Source organism: Macaca thibetana, chromosome 6, assembly GCF_024542745.1.
Source record: "Macaca thibetana thibetana isolate TM-01 chromosome 6, ASM2454274v1, whole genome shotgun sequence".
NCBI classification, from domain to species: Eukaryota; Metazoa; Chordata; class Mammalia; order Primates; family Cercopithecidae; genus Macaca; species Macaca thibetana.
Window position 1 is genome coordinate 84,747,706 of NC_065583.1, and position 15,096 is coordinate 84,762,801.

A 15,096-nucleotide genomic window follows, 5' to 3' on the forward strand; every position below is an offset into this window, starting at 1 on the left:
GGAATTGTTGCCAACAGTTTAATGATTGATTGGGAGATTTTATGTAAAATCCAGATTTCTAGCTTCTCTTGGGGAAGAAAAAGGAGGATTTGTCCATGGTATTTCCTTTGCAGCATAAGCTGGAGCTAAGTTGTTGTTCTCTCTTTGTAAGATCAGGGCTCTGCTTGTCCACTTCCCCTACCATTCCCAACTGTTCTGTTGTCTTCTCACCGAGGCTGAGAATGTGTTGCCAGTTACCATTGTGCTTGGCTGTTGTTTTACTGGTAGCAAACAGAAAAGTCTTTCTGCTTGCATGTTTCCATTGAAAGTACAGGGGAAAAAGAATGTAAAAGAGCGTTCTTCTTATCCTTGGACTATTTCCTTTATTTATATGCCCTGTCATATGCCACTGGAGGCATTTGAGTTTGTGACTCGCCATCCGTGGTAATGGGAGTGGAGGGGAAAAGAGCCCTTTACCCAGGAATACAGGGTGTCTGGGAAGACTCTTGTTCCCTTTCTCTAGCTCCATCAGCCCTCCATGCTCAAGGCTGCCTGGGCTCCCTGGACATACCCACTTTTCCTTCCCTGGCGTCTACCTCTGCTTCCATCTCTAATGCTTCACCCCTTGTTGTACCGGCCTCTCCCTAGTCCTGCCCTGGAGTGGCAGTGGGAGAGCCAGGTAGTAGCTGAAGGTCCAATGTTTAATCCGTACCATTATCCACTCACATGTGAACAAAAGGAGTTGGCAGATGATGCCAATTTGCCCCATGAGGAGGTCTGGCTACTGATAGAAAATAAGGGCCCCAGTGGGCTCAGAGCATAAACAATCACATTAGACAAATCCCCTGCCTAAACAGGTCCAGGTTTAACCTGCTTATGCTGTTTCACAAATTGCCAGACATTAACAATGTTACTGCAGTTGCATTTTCAAAGAAATGTGTTTTATTGCAAAAGAATATGTGATTTCAGATGAGATTGCAACCAAACTATAGATAACAATTATTTCTATTATCTTTTCAGGGAGCTTGTATTCTGAATATGCTAAGGGAGTATCTTAGTGCTGATGCATTTAAAAGTGGTATTGTACAGTATCTCCAGAAGCATAGCTATAAAAATACAAAAAACGAGGACCTGTGGGATAGTATGGCAAGTGTGAGTATGTTTTTGAATATCTCTGCATTTGGGATTGACAGGCTCATCATCTTGTTTTGTTTCCCCAGAATCATCTTAATCCCTCTGAGGAGAATAATTGTTTTCTATAGAAATAAGAGTGATGTGTTTAGTTTTGGTTTTTAGATTTGCCCTACAGACGGTGTAAAAGGGATGGATGGCTTTTGCTCTAGAAGTCAACATTCATCTTCATTCTCAGTAAGTTTCTGTATCTGTACATGTTCCCCCAAGCACATTCTTTTACTACATATTCTTTGAAAGATTGCTCTGTGCCAAACTTTCTGAGGTCCTTGATTATATCACCCTCATTCCAGATAAGACTGCATTTAAACTATACAAGACTCATAATCTTTTTCAATTTTTCTTAAAATGTGTCTATACACGAGGGTTGCAGAGCTTTCCTTGGTAATGCTTCTCACTGATACTAATTTCTTCAGCTTCACTTTGTAAAGCAGTGAATTTATGACATTTCTATAGCAGATTATGGCTGCATTGTAGCAGTCAAAAGGATATGTCAGTCATTTCCAGAGCTCTGCATTTGTACAAAGACAATGGCACTGAGCATTCTTGAACACTTGCCATGAATCAGGCACATGTTAAGCACTTATATGTATTATCTCCTTTACTCTTCGTAATAAACCTGTGAGCCGGGTACTATTACTATCCCTATTTTTAAAGTTGAGAACATGAAATACAAAGACATTTGATTGGTAAATTGCAGAGCAGATATTTGAATTTAGATCTAACTCATGTTTTTAACTGCTAAGCTATAAAGTATTCATAACATCTAGTCACAAAACAGCCTGAGTCTCTGTTCATCTGGATTTGTGGGATGTTTTCAGAGGAAGCTGAGGGTGAGTCTGGAGATTCGACAGAATTTTGTCTTTCTTTTTTCTTTTTATATTTTTTACTTTCTTGGCCTTTTTTGTTCCTAGAGATTGCTTTATTCAGTAGTTTCTAGATTTGTCCTGTGGCGCATGTTATCTTTTTAGTGATACTCTTTTTTTTTTTTTTTGAGACAGAGTCTCAGTCTGTCGCCCAGGCTGGAGTGCAGTGGTGTGATCTCAGCTCACTGTAGCCTCTGCCTCCCCAGTTCCAGCGATTCTCTTGCCTCAGCTTCCCAGGTAGCTGGGATTATAGGCATGTGCCACTACGCCTAGTTAATTTTTGTATTCTTAGTAGAGACTGGGTTTCGCCTTGTTCGCCAGACTGGTCATGGTCTCCTGACCTCTGGTGACCCACCCACCTCAGACACCCAAAGTGCTAGGATTACAGGCATGAGCCACCACACCCAGTCTTTACTACTTTTTAAATAATTTCTTAAAAGCTTTTTTAGTATTAAAAAACAGCTCCTTTTGAGTTCCCACTATTTGTTGAGTGTGGGTCATCTCCGTATCCTCACTTTCGAAACACAGGCTCTTGACTGAACATTGTTTCCACCTTGCTTGTCTGAAACCAGCAGAGTTATGTAGGTATTGAAAACCTGGCACTTTCTCTCCCTTCTCCTCCTTCATTCATTCACATGCCTGCTTTGTGCCCAGTGTTATTGCCAGCCCCAAAGTGTGCCCGGCAGAACTAGGTATGCTCCCTGTCCTTTAGACACGTATGTGTAGTGGAGGAAAATGGCACGCAAACAGTTGGTGCTTTAATGGAAGTGTGATGGCTGGGAACATCACACTGAGAAAGGGATCAGAAAACACTCCAAAGAGGGGAGGTTGGCAACTGGTAGTGACTGAGCACAAGCTGGTGTTCTGTCTTTTCTTAGAGCTGGGTTAAGTGGGTGATGTGTCTGCTTTTTTGTGTACACACCAGCATTGGCATCAGGAAGGGCTGGATGTGAAAACCATGATGAACACTTGGACACTGCAGAAGGGTTTTCCCCTGATAACCATCACAGTGAGGGGAAGGAATGTACACATGAAGCAAGAGCACTACATGAAGGGCTCTGAAGGCGCCCCGGACACTGGGTAATGCTCACAGAGTAAAATTTGTTTTGTTGTCTAGATAACATCTGCCTTGTAGGATGGAACCTTGTTTTTGAAATAATGCCCTTACCGCTATTGCTAAAATATTTCAACTGCATCTGTGTATCCTATGAAGTTGACTTATACTCCCTGCCCCCATCTTCCCAAAAGGATTAAAGAGGCTTTAAACCTTGGTTTTTCTCAGTAAAGTTGATGATATAATTACTTTAACATTCTCATATTTTGTAATTTGATATGATGGTAATTTCTGGTTACTGACTTGAAATCAGCTCCAACCTAAGCAACTGCTACTAGATTACAATAGCGCCTAGCATTTGGTTGGAGCTGAGGACAAAAAAATTTAGGTGATTTCTGAGAATTATGAGAGACTCAGTTGTCTTCTTCTGAGTTAGATTTGTTCATCAGCTTAATGCTATAGAAGAATATTATTAGAAACAAGATGCTGCAACTTGATTGACCCTGGATGGATACCATTAAAAAATTATTTTATCTTGAAACAATTTCAGACGTATGGAGAAGTTACAAGAATAGCACAACAAATTCCTATATATCCTTTACCTAGATACATGTTAACCCTTTATTCCTTTACTTTCTTCTATAGTAAAGGATATATATATGTGTGTGTGTGTGTGTGTATACACTTCCCTCCCCCATCTTCCCAAAAGGATTAAGGAGGCTTTAAATCTTGATTAATCGATATCCATCTATCTACATAGACACCTATATACATATCTCTGTATGTATATACTTGGCATGTGTTTTTCTGAACTGTTTGACAGTAAGTTGGTGACATGATTCCCCTTCAAACCTAAATGCTTCAGCATAGTATTTTCTAAAAAAACAAGAACACTTATGGCCGGTCACGGTGGCTCACGCTTGTAATCCCAGCACTTTGGGAAGCCGAGGCAGGAGGATCATGTGAGGTCAGGAGTTCGAGACCAGCCTGGCCAACATGGTGAAATGCCATCTCTACTAAAAATACAAAAATTAGTCGGGCGTGGTGGTGGGTTCCTGTAGGCCCAGCTACTCAGGAGGATGAGGCAGGAGAATTGCTTGAACCCAGGAGGTGGAGGTTGCAGTGAGCCGAGATCCCACCACTGCACTCCAGCCTGGGCGACAGAGCGAAACTCCATCTCCAAACAAACAAACAGACAAACAAACAAAAACAAGAACATTCACTTATATAACCATAGCCACAGTACAATTATCCAAATTGGGAAATAAACTTGATACAATACTGTTATCTATAAATCCCATTCAACTTTTTTCAGTTGTCCTAAAAATATCTTTAGAGCAAAATAGAAAATAAATTCTGACTTAAGATTTAATACAAGATCACATATTTTATTTAGTTGTTGCATCCTTTTGGTCTCCATGTTTTTCTGAAACAACTTTTTAGTCTTTTTTGGGCTTCTTGATACTGACATTTTTAAAGAGTACAGGTCAGTTATTTTATAGAATGTCGTTCAGTTTGGATTTTCTGCTGTTTCTCCATGATCAGATTCAGTTGATGTATCATTGACAGGAATCCCAAAGAGGTGATGTTTTGTCCTTCCTAGTATACGATTCAGGAGGCACATGACTCCTGAAGTTAGGCCTCTGAGATGCAATCAGCCAATCACTGTAAAAAGGCTTTCAGGGTTCACTTGAGTCCAAATTCTTAGCTCTACTCACGGAGTCCAAGAAAAAGAAATAGTGCCTGAGCTGACACTCCCTGCAAAGTTGGAAAACAGACTGGCGATGTTTTGAGAGCTTGGCTGTAGCAGTTTTGGTACTGTCTTGTTCTAACTAACCAGTGCTTGGCACATGATAGGTGATTTAATAACTGCTTGTTGAATTGAATCAACAAATGAACAATCCATCTCTCCTTTCTTTTAGGTACCTGTGGCATGTTCCATTGACGTTCATCACCAGCAAATCAGACATGGTCCATCGATTTTTGCTAAAAACAAAAACAGGTAATTTATTTTGGAAACAACCAGTTTAATTCAAGGAGGAATGTGAAAATGTGTAGGGTTAAAATGCTGTTTCTTTTGCTGTTTATCTCGGTTAAAGCAAAAGGGATCAGATTGGAAATACTTTCTGGTTTCAAAGAAGAATGGCCAGTATCTTGCCAGATAGAGATTATAGTTGAATTATATAATGCTAAAAAGGAGGGATTACCGGTGAACATTCCCTATTACTTTGTTAACATTACTGTTTTATATCATATGTATGGCCAGATACGTAGTTGCATTCTTTTCATAGATCTAGAAATCTCACAAAATTGATGTCTAAAGCTAGTGTTAGCTTTTGTCTATTGAGTTGCTGTTTTCTGGTTTCTGAAAGAAAGAAGTGATGATTTCAGATTGTTCAGTATTAAACTCTTCTCTAATTTCCTTGCCCAGTCTCTGATCAGAAAAGCTTTCATCAGGCAAGGGAGCAAATGGAGCTTTGATTTATTTTATTTACTCTAGATGTGCTCATCCTCCCAGAAGAGGTGGAATGGATCAAATTTAATGTGGGCATGAATGGCTATTACATTGTGCATTACGAGGATGATGGATGGGACTCTTTGACTGGCCTTTTAAAAGGAACACACACAGCAGTCAGCAGTAACGATCGGGCGAGTCTCATTAACAATGCATTTCAGCTCGTCAGGTAATACACGCTGCACAAAGTCTTGGTTTATTTCTGAAAGCAGCTGTTATTGTTCAAATTCTTGATTTCTAAAGACAAAAATGATTGATTGACAACAAGAAGTTGAAAGGTGTTTTCCTCCAAGTTCTTCTAACAACCCAAGATTGCTTTTAGCCTTATGATTAATCTCCTGTCTGTGACTACTAAGGCACTTGAAGGAAGGAATCTGTATCTTAATCTTTCTCATTAGCAGTTTAGATCATACTGAGGCAGAAGTGTAGATAACCAGGAGATCAACATCCTGGCGAAACTCCTTGCCTTGTCCCTGCGGTGGCGTGGTCCCTCAGCTTCCTCTGGCCCTGCTATACCGGATCAGGTTTCTCCCATCACTGGGTCTTTAACAGCCTTGAAGGCTTTTTAGAAGACTAAGTGACACAGGCCCAAGTTGTTTGCATTATATTTCTTGGATTAAAGAAGGGATTTTTTTTTTCTTTCCTAAACCAGATACTTGAACTTTGCAGTATCTTTATGGAATATAGCCCATAAAATGTAGCCCAACCAAATGATCTCTGAGTGTGTGAGGACAGAATTAACACTACTCCCTCTTTTTTTTAACCCCCATGACAACGGTTTTTAAGGAAATGCTCCCAAAGCCTAAAACTCAAACTTCTTCAACATGTAGGCAGATCTCAAGTCCTAAGAGGAAGCATGCAGGTGGGAAGGATTCTCTCTGTTTCTCCTCATACCTGTATCCTTCTGGCCTAAATTTTGAGTGCCTTCTGGTTCTTCTCACCACCATACTGGGCCTCCTGAAGTGAGAAAACGCAATGGGGGAGAAAGTTAAGGGTTGCTTACCTAGCTGTTTCTTTCTGCCTAAAAAATTCCCCTCTGTAGAATATTTCTGCTTGAGCCGTAGAGGGCTCTTTCTTTTTTCTTTTTTTTTAACTTATATAATATATACCCTACCACTGAGGTTTTTAACACTAACCCTTTGTAATGAAGGGTTTCTAAGGATATGCAGTGTCTTTTGAAATGGAGAAGAAAATGTGTTTCCTCCAGGGACTCATAGTTTTTACCAGATGATAGTCTGACCAGACTTCCTAAAGGGTCTTTGATGGAAATCCCTTGCTTACCCTAGAAGTTCAGCACACAATCCAGTGTTTCACAGGGACAGATGCTGATGTGCTTCCATTCCGGCTTATCCACGTTAGCCCTGGATGTTACTGTTTGAGAAACTTCCTCCCTAGTGTAAACATGCCAGATGTTGTGTTACATGTGATAGAAAAGAGACTTATATAGTAGTTATCTATTTATTTATTTACTTATTTATTGGAAATGGAGTCTCACTGTGTCGCCCAGGCTGGAGTGCAGTGGTACCATCTCAATTCACTGCCTCTGCCTCCCAGGTTCAAGCAATTCTTCTGCCTCAGCTTCCCAAGTACCAAGTACCTGAGATTACAGGCACGTGCCACCATGCCTGACTGTTTTATGTATTTCTAGTAGAGACACGGTTTCACCATGTTGGCCAGGCTGGTCTTGAACTCCCAACCTCAGGTGATTCACCCGCCTTGGCCTCCTAAAGTGCTGGGATTATAGGCATGAGCCACCGTGCCTGGCCGTAGTTATCTATTTATAAGTAGTTATCCATTTATATCTGATTGCTTGTTTTGCTAGAAGACTAAAATATATTTTGAAGCAAAATGTTGACTTCCTGGATTTACTTTTAAACTACTAACCACAGTGTCTCTTGTTCAGCATTGGGAAGCTGTCCATTGAAAAGGCCTTGGATTTATCCCTGTACTTGAAACATGAAACTGAAATTATGCCCGTATTTCAAGGTTTGAATGAGCTGATTCCTATGTATAAGTTAATGGAGAAAAGAGATATGAATGAAGTGGAAACTCAATTCAAGGTAAAAGCCTGAAATAAAATAGTTATATAATTACTATTTCTTTTGTGTTAAAAAGAAATCGTGTGTGTGTATGTTTGTGTGTATCTTTATATACATATTAAGGAAAAGCAAATAAATATTAATTCAGTATTTAGATGGATTAGCAAAAATTTTGGTTTTATTTGGCACTAAAAATAGAAATGGCATTCTTAGACTCTGCTTAATTTGCATGGATTTGTTTTTTCCTTCCTTTCACAAACCTTTTATTTCATTTTCCTTTCCTACTATGATGGCTGACATTCAGATTTTCTGGGACTCTTCATGGTACTTGAGGAAGAGGCACAAAATTGTTATTCTTGGCAAAATGTCATGAAGTCTTGTTGCATAATTTGCTCTCAAAATTTAGTCATATAAACTCTGAGTTTGTTTTAAAAGTGGCAATTCATCCTGACTTTAAGTAGATAGGATATCTTATAAAAGTTTGTTGTGAAAATATGAAAGTCATTCATCATTATTCATTGGTTTTGACCCTTTTATAATTAAACAGTGCTGCATGATTTATACAGTAAAAGTTAGATTATGCTTTAAAAATTAGCCCCCATCATCTGAGACCATAATGGATTATATTAACATGAAATGACCTGTGACAATACTAGTCCCTGTTCCTCTGTGCAATGCCCTCAGGCCTTCCTCATCAGGCTGCTAAGGGACCTCATTGATAAGCAGACGTGGACAGATGAAGGCTCGGTCTCAGAGCGAATGCTGCGGAGTCAGCTACTCCTCCTCGCCTGTGTGCACAAGTATCAGCCATGCGTACAGAGGGCAGAAGGCTATTTCAGGAAGTGGAAGGAATCCAATGGAAACTTGAGGTCAGTCCTTACTGAATAACCAATTTGTTGATGTGAAGGGTATCTTTTCTGTTTTCTATCATTGGTACTAAACATTAGGGAAAACAAAAAGTATAAGTGTCTCCCCTGCTGCCCTGTTTTGAAAAATAAATTACTTTTTAAGATTTATCTATGCATCTCTCAACTTTAAGAAATGCTAGGAGGGAACTTCTGTGCATAAAAGTCAAATATCTGGGGAGTTAGGATGGTATTGGAATAATTCCCATTTTTGTATAGGCAATGCAAAACTGTGACAGCCATGCCATAGAGAAACACAGGCATTGTATTTTATAGAAGCTTCTTTGGGCTTCTAAAGTCCCTGACAGGGATGCATAGTAATTGCTGATGCTGTCTAAGCAAGGTAGGATTTTACCATATCTGGAAATCCCTATTCAGCTACATTTCAGTCCTTTTACATTTGGAGCTTAAACCCCACCCAGGAAACATTTATGCCAACAATCTACATGCTTCAGCTTAGAGAAATCCAAACAGTGGTCCTACTGCAGTCCTGACTTGTGATCATGGTGTACATTTTGAATATAGTTTAAATTTCTTTCTTTTGGCTTGAAAGGTGATCCCCTATGGAGTCACCCAGCATCATTAAAGTATTTAAATATGTAGGTAGTCATAAAAATGGCATTTCACATTACATTTTTGAGAAGGCTACTTAAAACCTAATTTTAGATAGTTTTCTCTTGCCTTTTTTTTTTTACAAAGTGTAACTGAAGGAAATCAGTAGTTTTTGTTTATATTTTCAGTTATGCTTCTCTGATCATGGGGACAGTTTAGCAGTTCATAATTGGTCACCATTATGCCTATAAACATACTTACTGCATCTCAGATTCTCATCGTGTGTTCCTTTCTATAGCCTGCCTATCGATGTGACCTTGGCAGTGTTTGCTGTGGGGGCCCAGAGCACAGAAGGCTGGGATTTTCTTTATAGTAAATATCAGTCTTCTTTGTCCAGTACTGAGAAAAAACAAATTGAATTTGCCCTCTGCACAACCCAAAATAAGGAAAAGCTTCAATGGTGAGTCAGTCATTCATTCATGTTCATGTGGCCAAGGGAAATTAGATTAAATTAGATCATTCTGGCATCTATTTTTGTTTTCTTGGCCAGGAATTGTCTATTCTGCTGGGAACATACTGCAAGTCAGCATACATCTAATGAGAAAGGCAAATAATTAGGGAGAACCAGGTGTCAGGAAAAATATTTAAAGGCATATACATTTGTGTATCTTTAAAAAGACAACATATTTAAAATATTTACTAGAGCTACTCTTCCTTAACTATTCTTTTGAGCAAATGAGAGGGTATATGAGAATACTATATAAATGTTAGTTTTTATTATATAGCTATAGTGGGTTTATCAGGATTCTGGTTACCCATTTATCTTTTTAACCTTTGTTATTGGCAGACTTTTTTTTTCTTTTACAAGTAATTTTATTGCAGTGATTCATAACTGTTTCACCACCTATTCATTGCTAACATTTCTTTTCTTAATCCTTTCAGGCTACTAGATGAAAGCTTTAAGGGAGATAAAATAAAAACTCAGGAGTTTCCAGGAATTCTTGTACTCATCGGCAGGAACCCAGTAGGATACCCACTGGCCTGGAAATTTCTGAGGAAAAACTGGAACAAACTTGTACAGAAGTAAGTGGTGCCAAAAATTGTGCTGTGACTGGATAAGTTCATAACCTTACTGTGTTTCAGCCTTGTTGTTTGTGGAAGAACAGTAACAGTCTAAAGGTACTTTTTTATTGAAGATAGGCAGTAGAAGTACTTAAAGTATTTGTAGAAAATATAAAACTGGAATTCAGTGCTAATTTGTGAATATGTACAGGGGTGTTTTCCATTCCATCTGGCATAACCCCTTCCTGAGCCCATGGACTTATGAAGCCTTCCTCCTCAGAGTTCAGCCCAGGCCTTCCACGAACACATTTGCTTGTTTGCATCTGTCATTGTCTAACTCTTATAGCACTTCCTGCCTGTGTCATGTTCTGTTGGATACTTAACTTTTTATTAAGCTGTTGGTGTGTATTATTCTTTAGAGCTAGATCTTTACACATTGGATAGACATCATATTTTATACTTTCACACCCATCAGTTTTTAGTTAAAAGGTATTATATATAGGAGGCCCTTAAAATATATGTTAAATGAATATTTCACAACCCATTTTTGAATATTTCCCTCTCTAGGTTTGAACTTGGCTCACAATCCATAGCCCACATGGTAATGGGTACAACAAATCAATTCTCCACAAGAACATGGCTTGAAGAGGTAATATATATATCTTTTTAATCATAAATGAAAATTAGCTAATTAATATGGGGTAGACAAAATACTTTGAGAGTGTGGTGAGTTAGATATGGATTTTGTCATTTGGAAGTTATTTTTGGATGGTATGGTACTGACGGCAGCATAAATCAGTGGCAATTAAACTAGTGAAAACTGCCTCTTAAGACATGTTAAGAGGTCTTAGCTCTGCCATTTAAAACCTTAGGACTTGAAGAAAAATTACTTGAGACAATTAGTCCCTGTTTAAGGATGTTAAAAGTGGGCATTGAGGTATAAATGACTGAAGTGGTCATCCAGCTACTGTTAAAGAGGCAGATCTGGAATCTAGGTTCTTTATAAACCATCCAAGTTCATGGTTCCCTGTCACTTATTATATAACCATCTACCTTCAGACAGAATTTCAGGCAGCTTTAAGATCCATGTATAAAAGAAATGTTAAAATGAAGGACAAAAAGATACATAATGGACAGGTGATAACCATGTGAGGGACTTATGGCTGAGGATAATTCTCGCAATTGTCCCCTGAATTTATCACAGAGATTCCTAGAAGTCAAGGAAAAATGAGGAATCAGTACGAGTTATTCTCATTGTCTGGTAAAAGAGAACATGAAGCATACACGTTTTCTACAAAAGCAGACTTTTCTTCAGTCCTAAACTCAAGGACTTTGATGTGTGGGCCATTGAGTTCTGTGGTGTCCCTTCTATAATAAGGTTTCATATAGTAAAGTTGTAGAACAAATTTTACATGGCTCTTAAACTATGGTACGTTTAGATAAAAGCTGAGAGGCTAATATTAACTTTTTTAGGAGTGGTTCCATTGTGTAGTCTGGTTATACTATTTTCTAGCCTGAGATGGGGAGAGAGCTTTGGAAATGGAAAAGAATGAAGGGTTGTTACAGTCTCGTAGCTTTTTCCAGTTTTCAGTAGCCTCATCCAGGCTTGTCAAATTAACTTGCGTATAATAATTCAACCTTGAACTCCAGCGAGGTCTAGAGCAGAGATATTCTGTGTGGTGACTGAAGAGCTGTCCAAAGACTTGACCAGAAAGGTAGTCATCCATAGACAAGATCTATAGCAACAAAGCATTTCATTCATTCATTTGTATTCATTCAAGACATATATGCCACACATGGTTTTAGGTTATGTGGCTGTAACAGTGAACAGACAGACAAAACCTTTGCTGTCATGGAGCTGAAATTTCTGCTGTGAGAATCAGACAATTACAGACAAATCAACTGATGTCAAGTAGTTACATGCTCTGAAGATGAATAAGGCAAGGAGAGGGATTGGGGTAGAGGGTTGGTGCCGTTTTATAGGATGATTAGGAGACATTTGAGGAGATATTGAAGGAAACGCTGATATCTAGAGGAGTATTGTGTGCAGAGGAAACATCAGGTGCAAAGACCCTGAAGCAGGGCATGAAAATTAAAGAGCCTGAGATGTTATCATAATGGAGAGCAAACTATGGACATATAAAATATAGGAGTCATCCTGAGTCCTTCCTTCCCCACACATCTAATTACGCAAGTCCTGCTGGTCCTCTCTCAGCACATGCACTGGATCTTGCGCACATCTCTCTGCTCTTACCCTCATCCAGTCCTTTCTCATCTCTTGCCTTGCCTATTGCAATAGTGTCCTAACTGGCCTCCCCCTTGCCACTTTGCCAATAGCAAAACATTTTCCACATTTAAGACTGCAAGTCAGCCCATAACTGACCCTGGCTTCTTGAACCCTGCCTATTGTTCTTGCAGTAAATTCCAAATCCCTCCTTCCCATGTGTCCACGACCTTGATGACCTGGCTTCTGAGGACCTCTCTGGTGCCAATTCCCACAGGCTCTCCTGGTTTACTCTCTCACAACACTGTAGCCACTCAGTCTCCTTCTGTTCCTAGGCTACCACTTGGTTCTCCTGTCTTTAAGCCTCTGCACTTTTTCTTCTCTCTGCCTGGCTTTTCACTAGAAAGTATTCACCAACTTTTCACTAGAAAGGGGCATTTTATCTTTGAGAGGTCTCGGCTCAAATCACCTTCCCCAAAACCATGCAGTTCAATGCAGGCCACATCTCCCCAGTTACTAGCATACCCCTGGCATATTTTCTTCATAGCAGTTTATTTACAGTAATCATATTTACTGCGTGTATCCCCCCAAAGACTGTAAACTCCATGAGGGGAGGATGCTTGCCTGATTCACTGCTGCATCCTCAGTGTCTAGCATGGTAATTACAGCAGACAGATGAATAAATATCAGAGTAAATATTGGTGAACAAATGGATGAGGTTAAGTCCCTGATACATGCTGGGTTTGGGGTTTTGCACTTTACCTGCATTATATAACTACATCCTTCACCACTGCTCTTCATTTTACAGATGAGGAGACTGGGTTCCATGAAAGTTAAATCATTTGCTCAAATCAAGTTAGTAGGATAAACCTGTTTTCCTATCCCTGTATTGTGCCACTTATTGCACAGAAATTGTTCTTGAAGAGCCAAGTCTGAATCAAATATTCAGTTGAGATGTTGCATTTCCAAGACAGGTGAAGACAGAAGAGATGATTTTTGGGTCAGGACAAGGGTAAGAGTAATGGTTAGCAGCTGGCTTCACTGTTGTAGAAGGTCTGTTTTTAGTGGAGCTATCATAATGAGCTCCTTCAGGAGTAATGATTTGAGCAATTAGTAAGATTATTGATGTGCTTTGACTGTTGAATAGTGCTCAAAGTGATTTTTAATTGACTGTGAATTAATCTTGTGTTCTGAGCGTGTATGAAGCAGTAGGTTGAGCTACAACTTAAGGTAGACAGTGGAGAAGTATTTTCCAGGTTGCTACAGCAGGAGGCCATGCCTTCTGCTCATTGAAAAGTTGTACCGTATTGACATATAATTTTAAAACAACTCTGCATCATTTAAAATTGAAATCTTATCTTTCTAAAACCCATTCCTACTCCCCTCTTTATTCCCAAACTAATAATATGGTATTATGACATGGATTTCTAAGGAATTGACTATCTGGAATCTATGCTGAATAAATAATACATCTTGGCCTACATTTGCTTCCTGGATACCAAATCAAAAATTGATGGATTAATGCTGTGAAAATTTATAGGAAAAGGGTAATAACCCTTTAAGGTGAAACAGAATCGCACAATGGCCAATCCTGTGGCAAAGCCAGCCTATCTGTCATGTGAGCTCAAGAGGTTAAGATACCCAGAAATGAAACAAGAACAAAGATATTTTTCAGGAGATAGACAAGAGTTTCTTATCTCTTTAAAATCATGGGGAACTTTGAGACAACAATACATTAATTGTAGATTAGGTTAAAAAAATTTGGCAAGGTTTGGGTTTTACCACCGTAACTTGCTAAGAATCCCATTCCCCACAGTGTTTCTATAATAACATACAAGGCCCAGGCCCATGGAGGAAGACGGCACTTACATGGTGTTAACTGTTTTGCTTGGCAAAGAAGAGACGGCACATTCTGCTTTTTAGATATCATGTTTTTAAAAAATGAAGTTTGCATCTGTGAGTATAGAACAGAATAACACATTAAATAAGACACAATTAAACCTTAATTATAAAATGGTAAACAGTGAAGTCTTTTAAAGTCTGGCAGCTGGGAATAAACAAAAGAACTGCAGAGAAAAAACACAGAACTTGACATCATGAGGCATGAGCTCATTTCATACAGCTTATGTGTACATAATCCTATTCAGACAGCTGGGACTGCCTTCTATATAGAATTTTGACAAATGCTGGAATTTTGGCTTCAGTTTTAACTAAAGTTACATCTGGTTAATGTAATAAAATTAATTTTTAAAACTCACTTTTTCCTCACAAGGTAAAAGGATTCTTCAGCTCTTTGAAAGAAAATGGTTCTCAGCTCCGTTGTGTCCAACAGACAATTGAAACCATTGAAGAAAACATCCGTTGGATGGATAAGAATTTTGATAAAATCAGAGTGTGGCTGCAAAGTGAAAAGTTTGAACTTCTGTAAAAATTCCTCCCTTGCCAGGTTCCTGTTATCTCTAATCACCAACATTTTGTTGAGTGTATTTTCAAACTAGAGATGGCTGTTTTGGCTCCAGCTGAAGATACTTTTTTCCCCTTCAACTCATTTTTTGACTGTCCCGGTGAAAAGATTGGCTGTTAGTTTTTCATGAGTGGGCTATCGCTACCATGTGTTTCATTCATCACAGGTGTTGCCCTGCAATGTAAACCCAAGTGTTGGGTTCCCTGCCACAGAGGAATGAAGTGCCTTATTCTTCTCATTTTATA

At 39.0% G+C, this 15,096-nt stretch overlaps 1 protein-coding gene and 1 long non-coding RNA gene across 3 annotated transcripts in view; one reads left to right on the forward strand and one right to left on the reverse strand.

Moving 5' to 3' along the window:
• Positions 1–15,089, forward strand: part of ERAP1 (endoplasmic reticulum aminopeptidase 1) — a 32,527-nt gene extending 17,438 nt beyond the window's left edge. For both annotated transcript variants that reach the window (XM_050795388.1, XM_050795389.1), the window contains exons 9-19: positions 1,000–1,131; positions 1,276–1,347; positions 2,962–3,116; positions 5,013–5,092; positions 5,591–5,774; positions 7,509–7,665; positions 8,329–8,513; positions 9,400–9,561; positions 10,044–10,184; positions 10,731–10,812; positions 14,660–15,089. In XM_050795388.1, the coding sequence (XP_050651345.1) occupies positions 1,000–1,131; positions 1,276–1,347; positions 2,962–3,116; positions 5,013–5,092; positions 5,591–5,774; positions 7,509–7,665; positions 8,329–8,513; positions 9,400–9,561; positions 10,044–10,184; positions 10,731–10,812; positions 14,660–14,815 (1,506 nt within the window). In that variant the 3' untranslated portion in view covers positions 14,816–15,089. The remainder of the gene's footprint in view (positions 1–999; positions 1,132–1,275; positions 1,348–2,961; positions 3,117–5,012; positions 5,093–5,590; positions 5,775–7,508; positions 7,666–8,328; positions 8,514–9,399; positions 9,562–10,043; positions 10,185–10,730; positions 10,813–14,659) is intronic.
• Positions 6,500–8,356, reverse strand: LOC126957478 (uncharacterized). The gene is made up of 2 exons (XR_007726784.1): positions 8,286–8,356; positions 6,500–6,996 (listed from the first exon to the last, which is right to left on the reverse strand). It is a non-coding gene; the product is annotated as an uncharacterized LOC126957478 (long non-coding RNA).
• Positions 15,090–15,096: the final 7 nt, after the last annotated feature.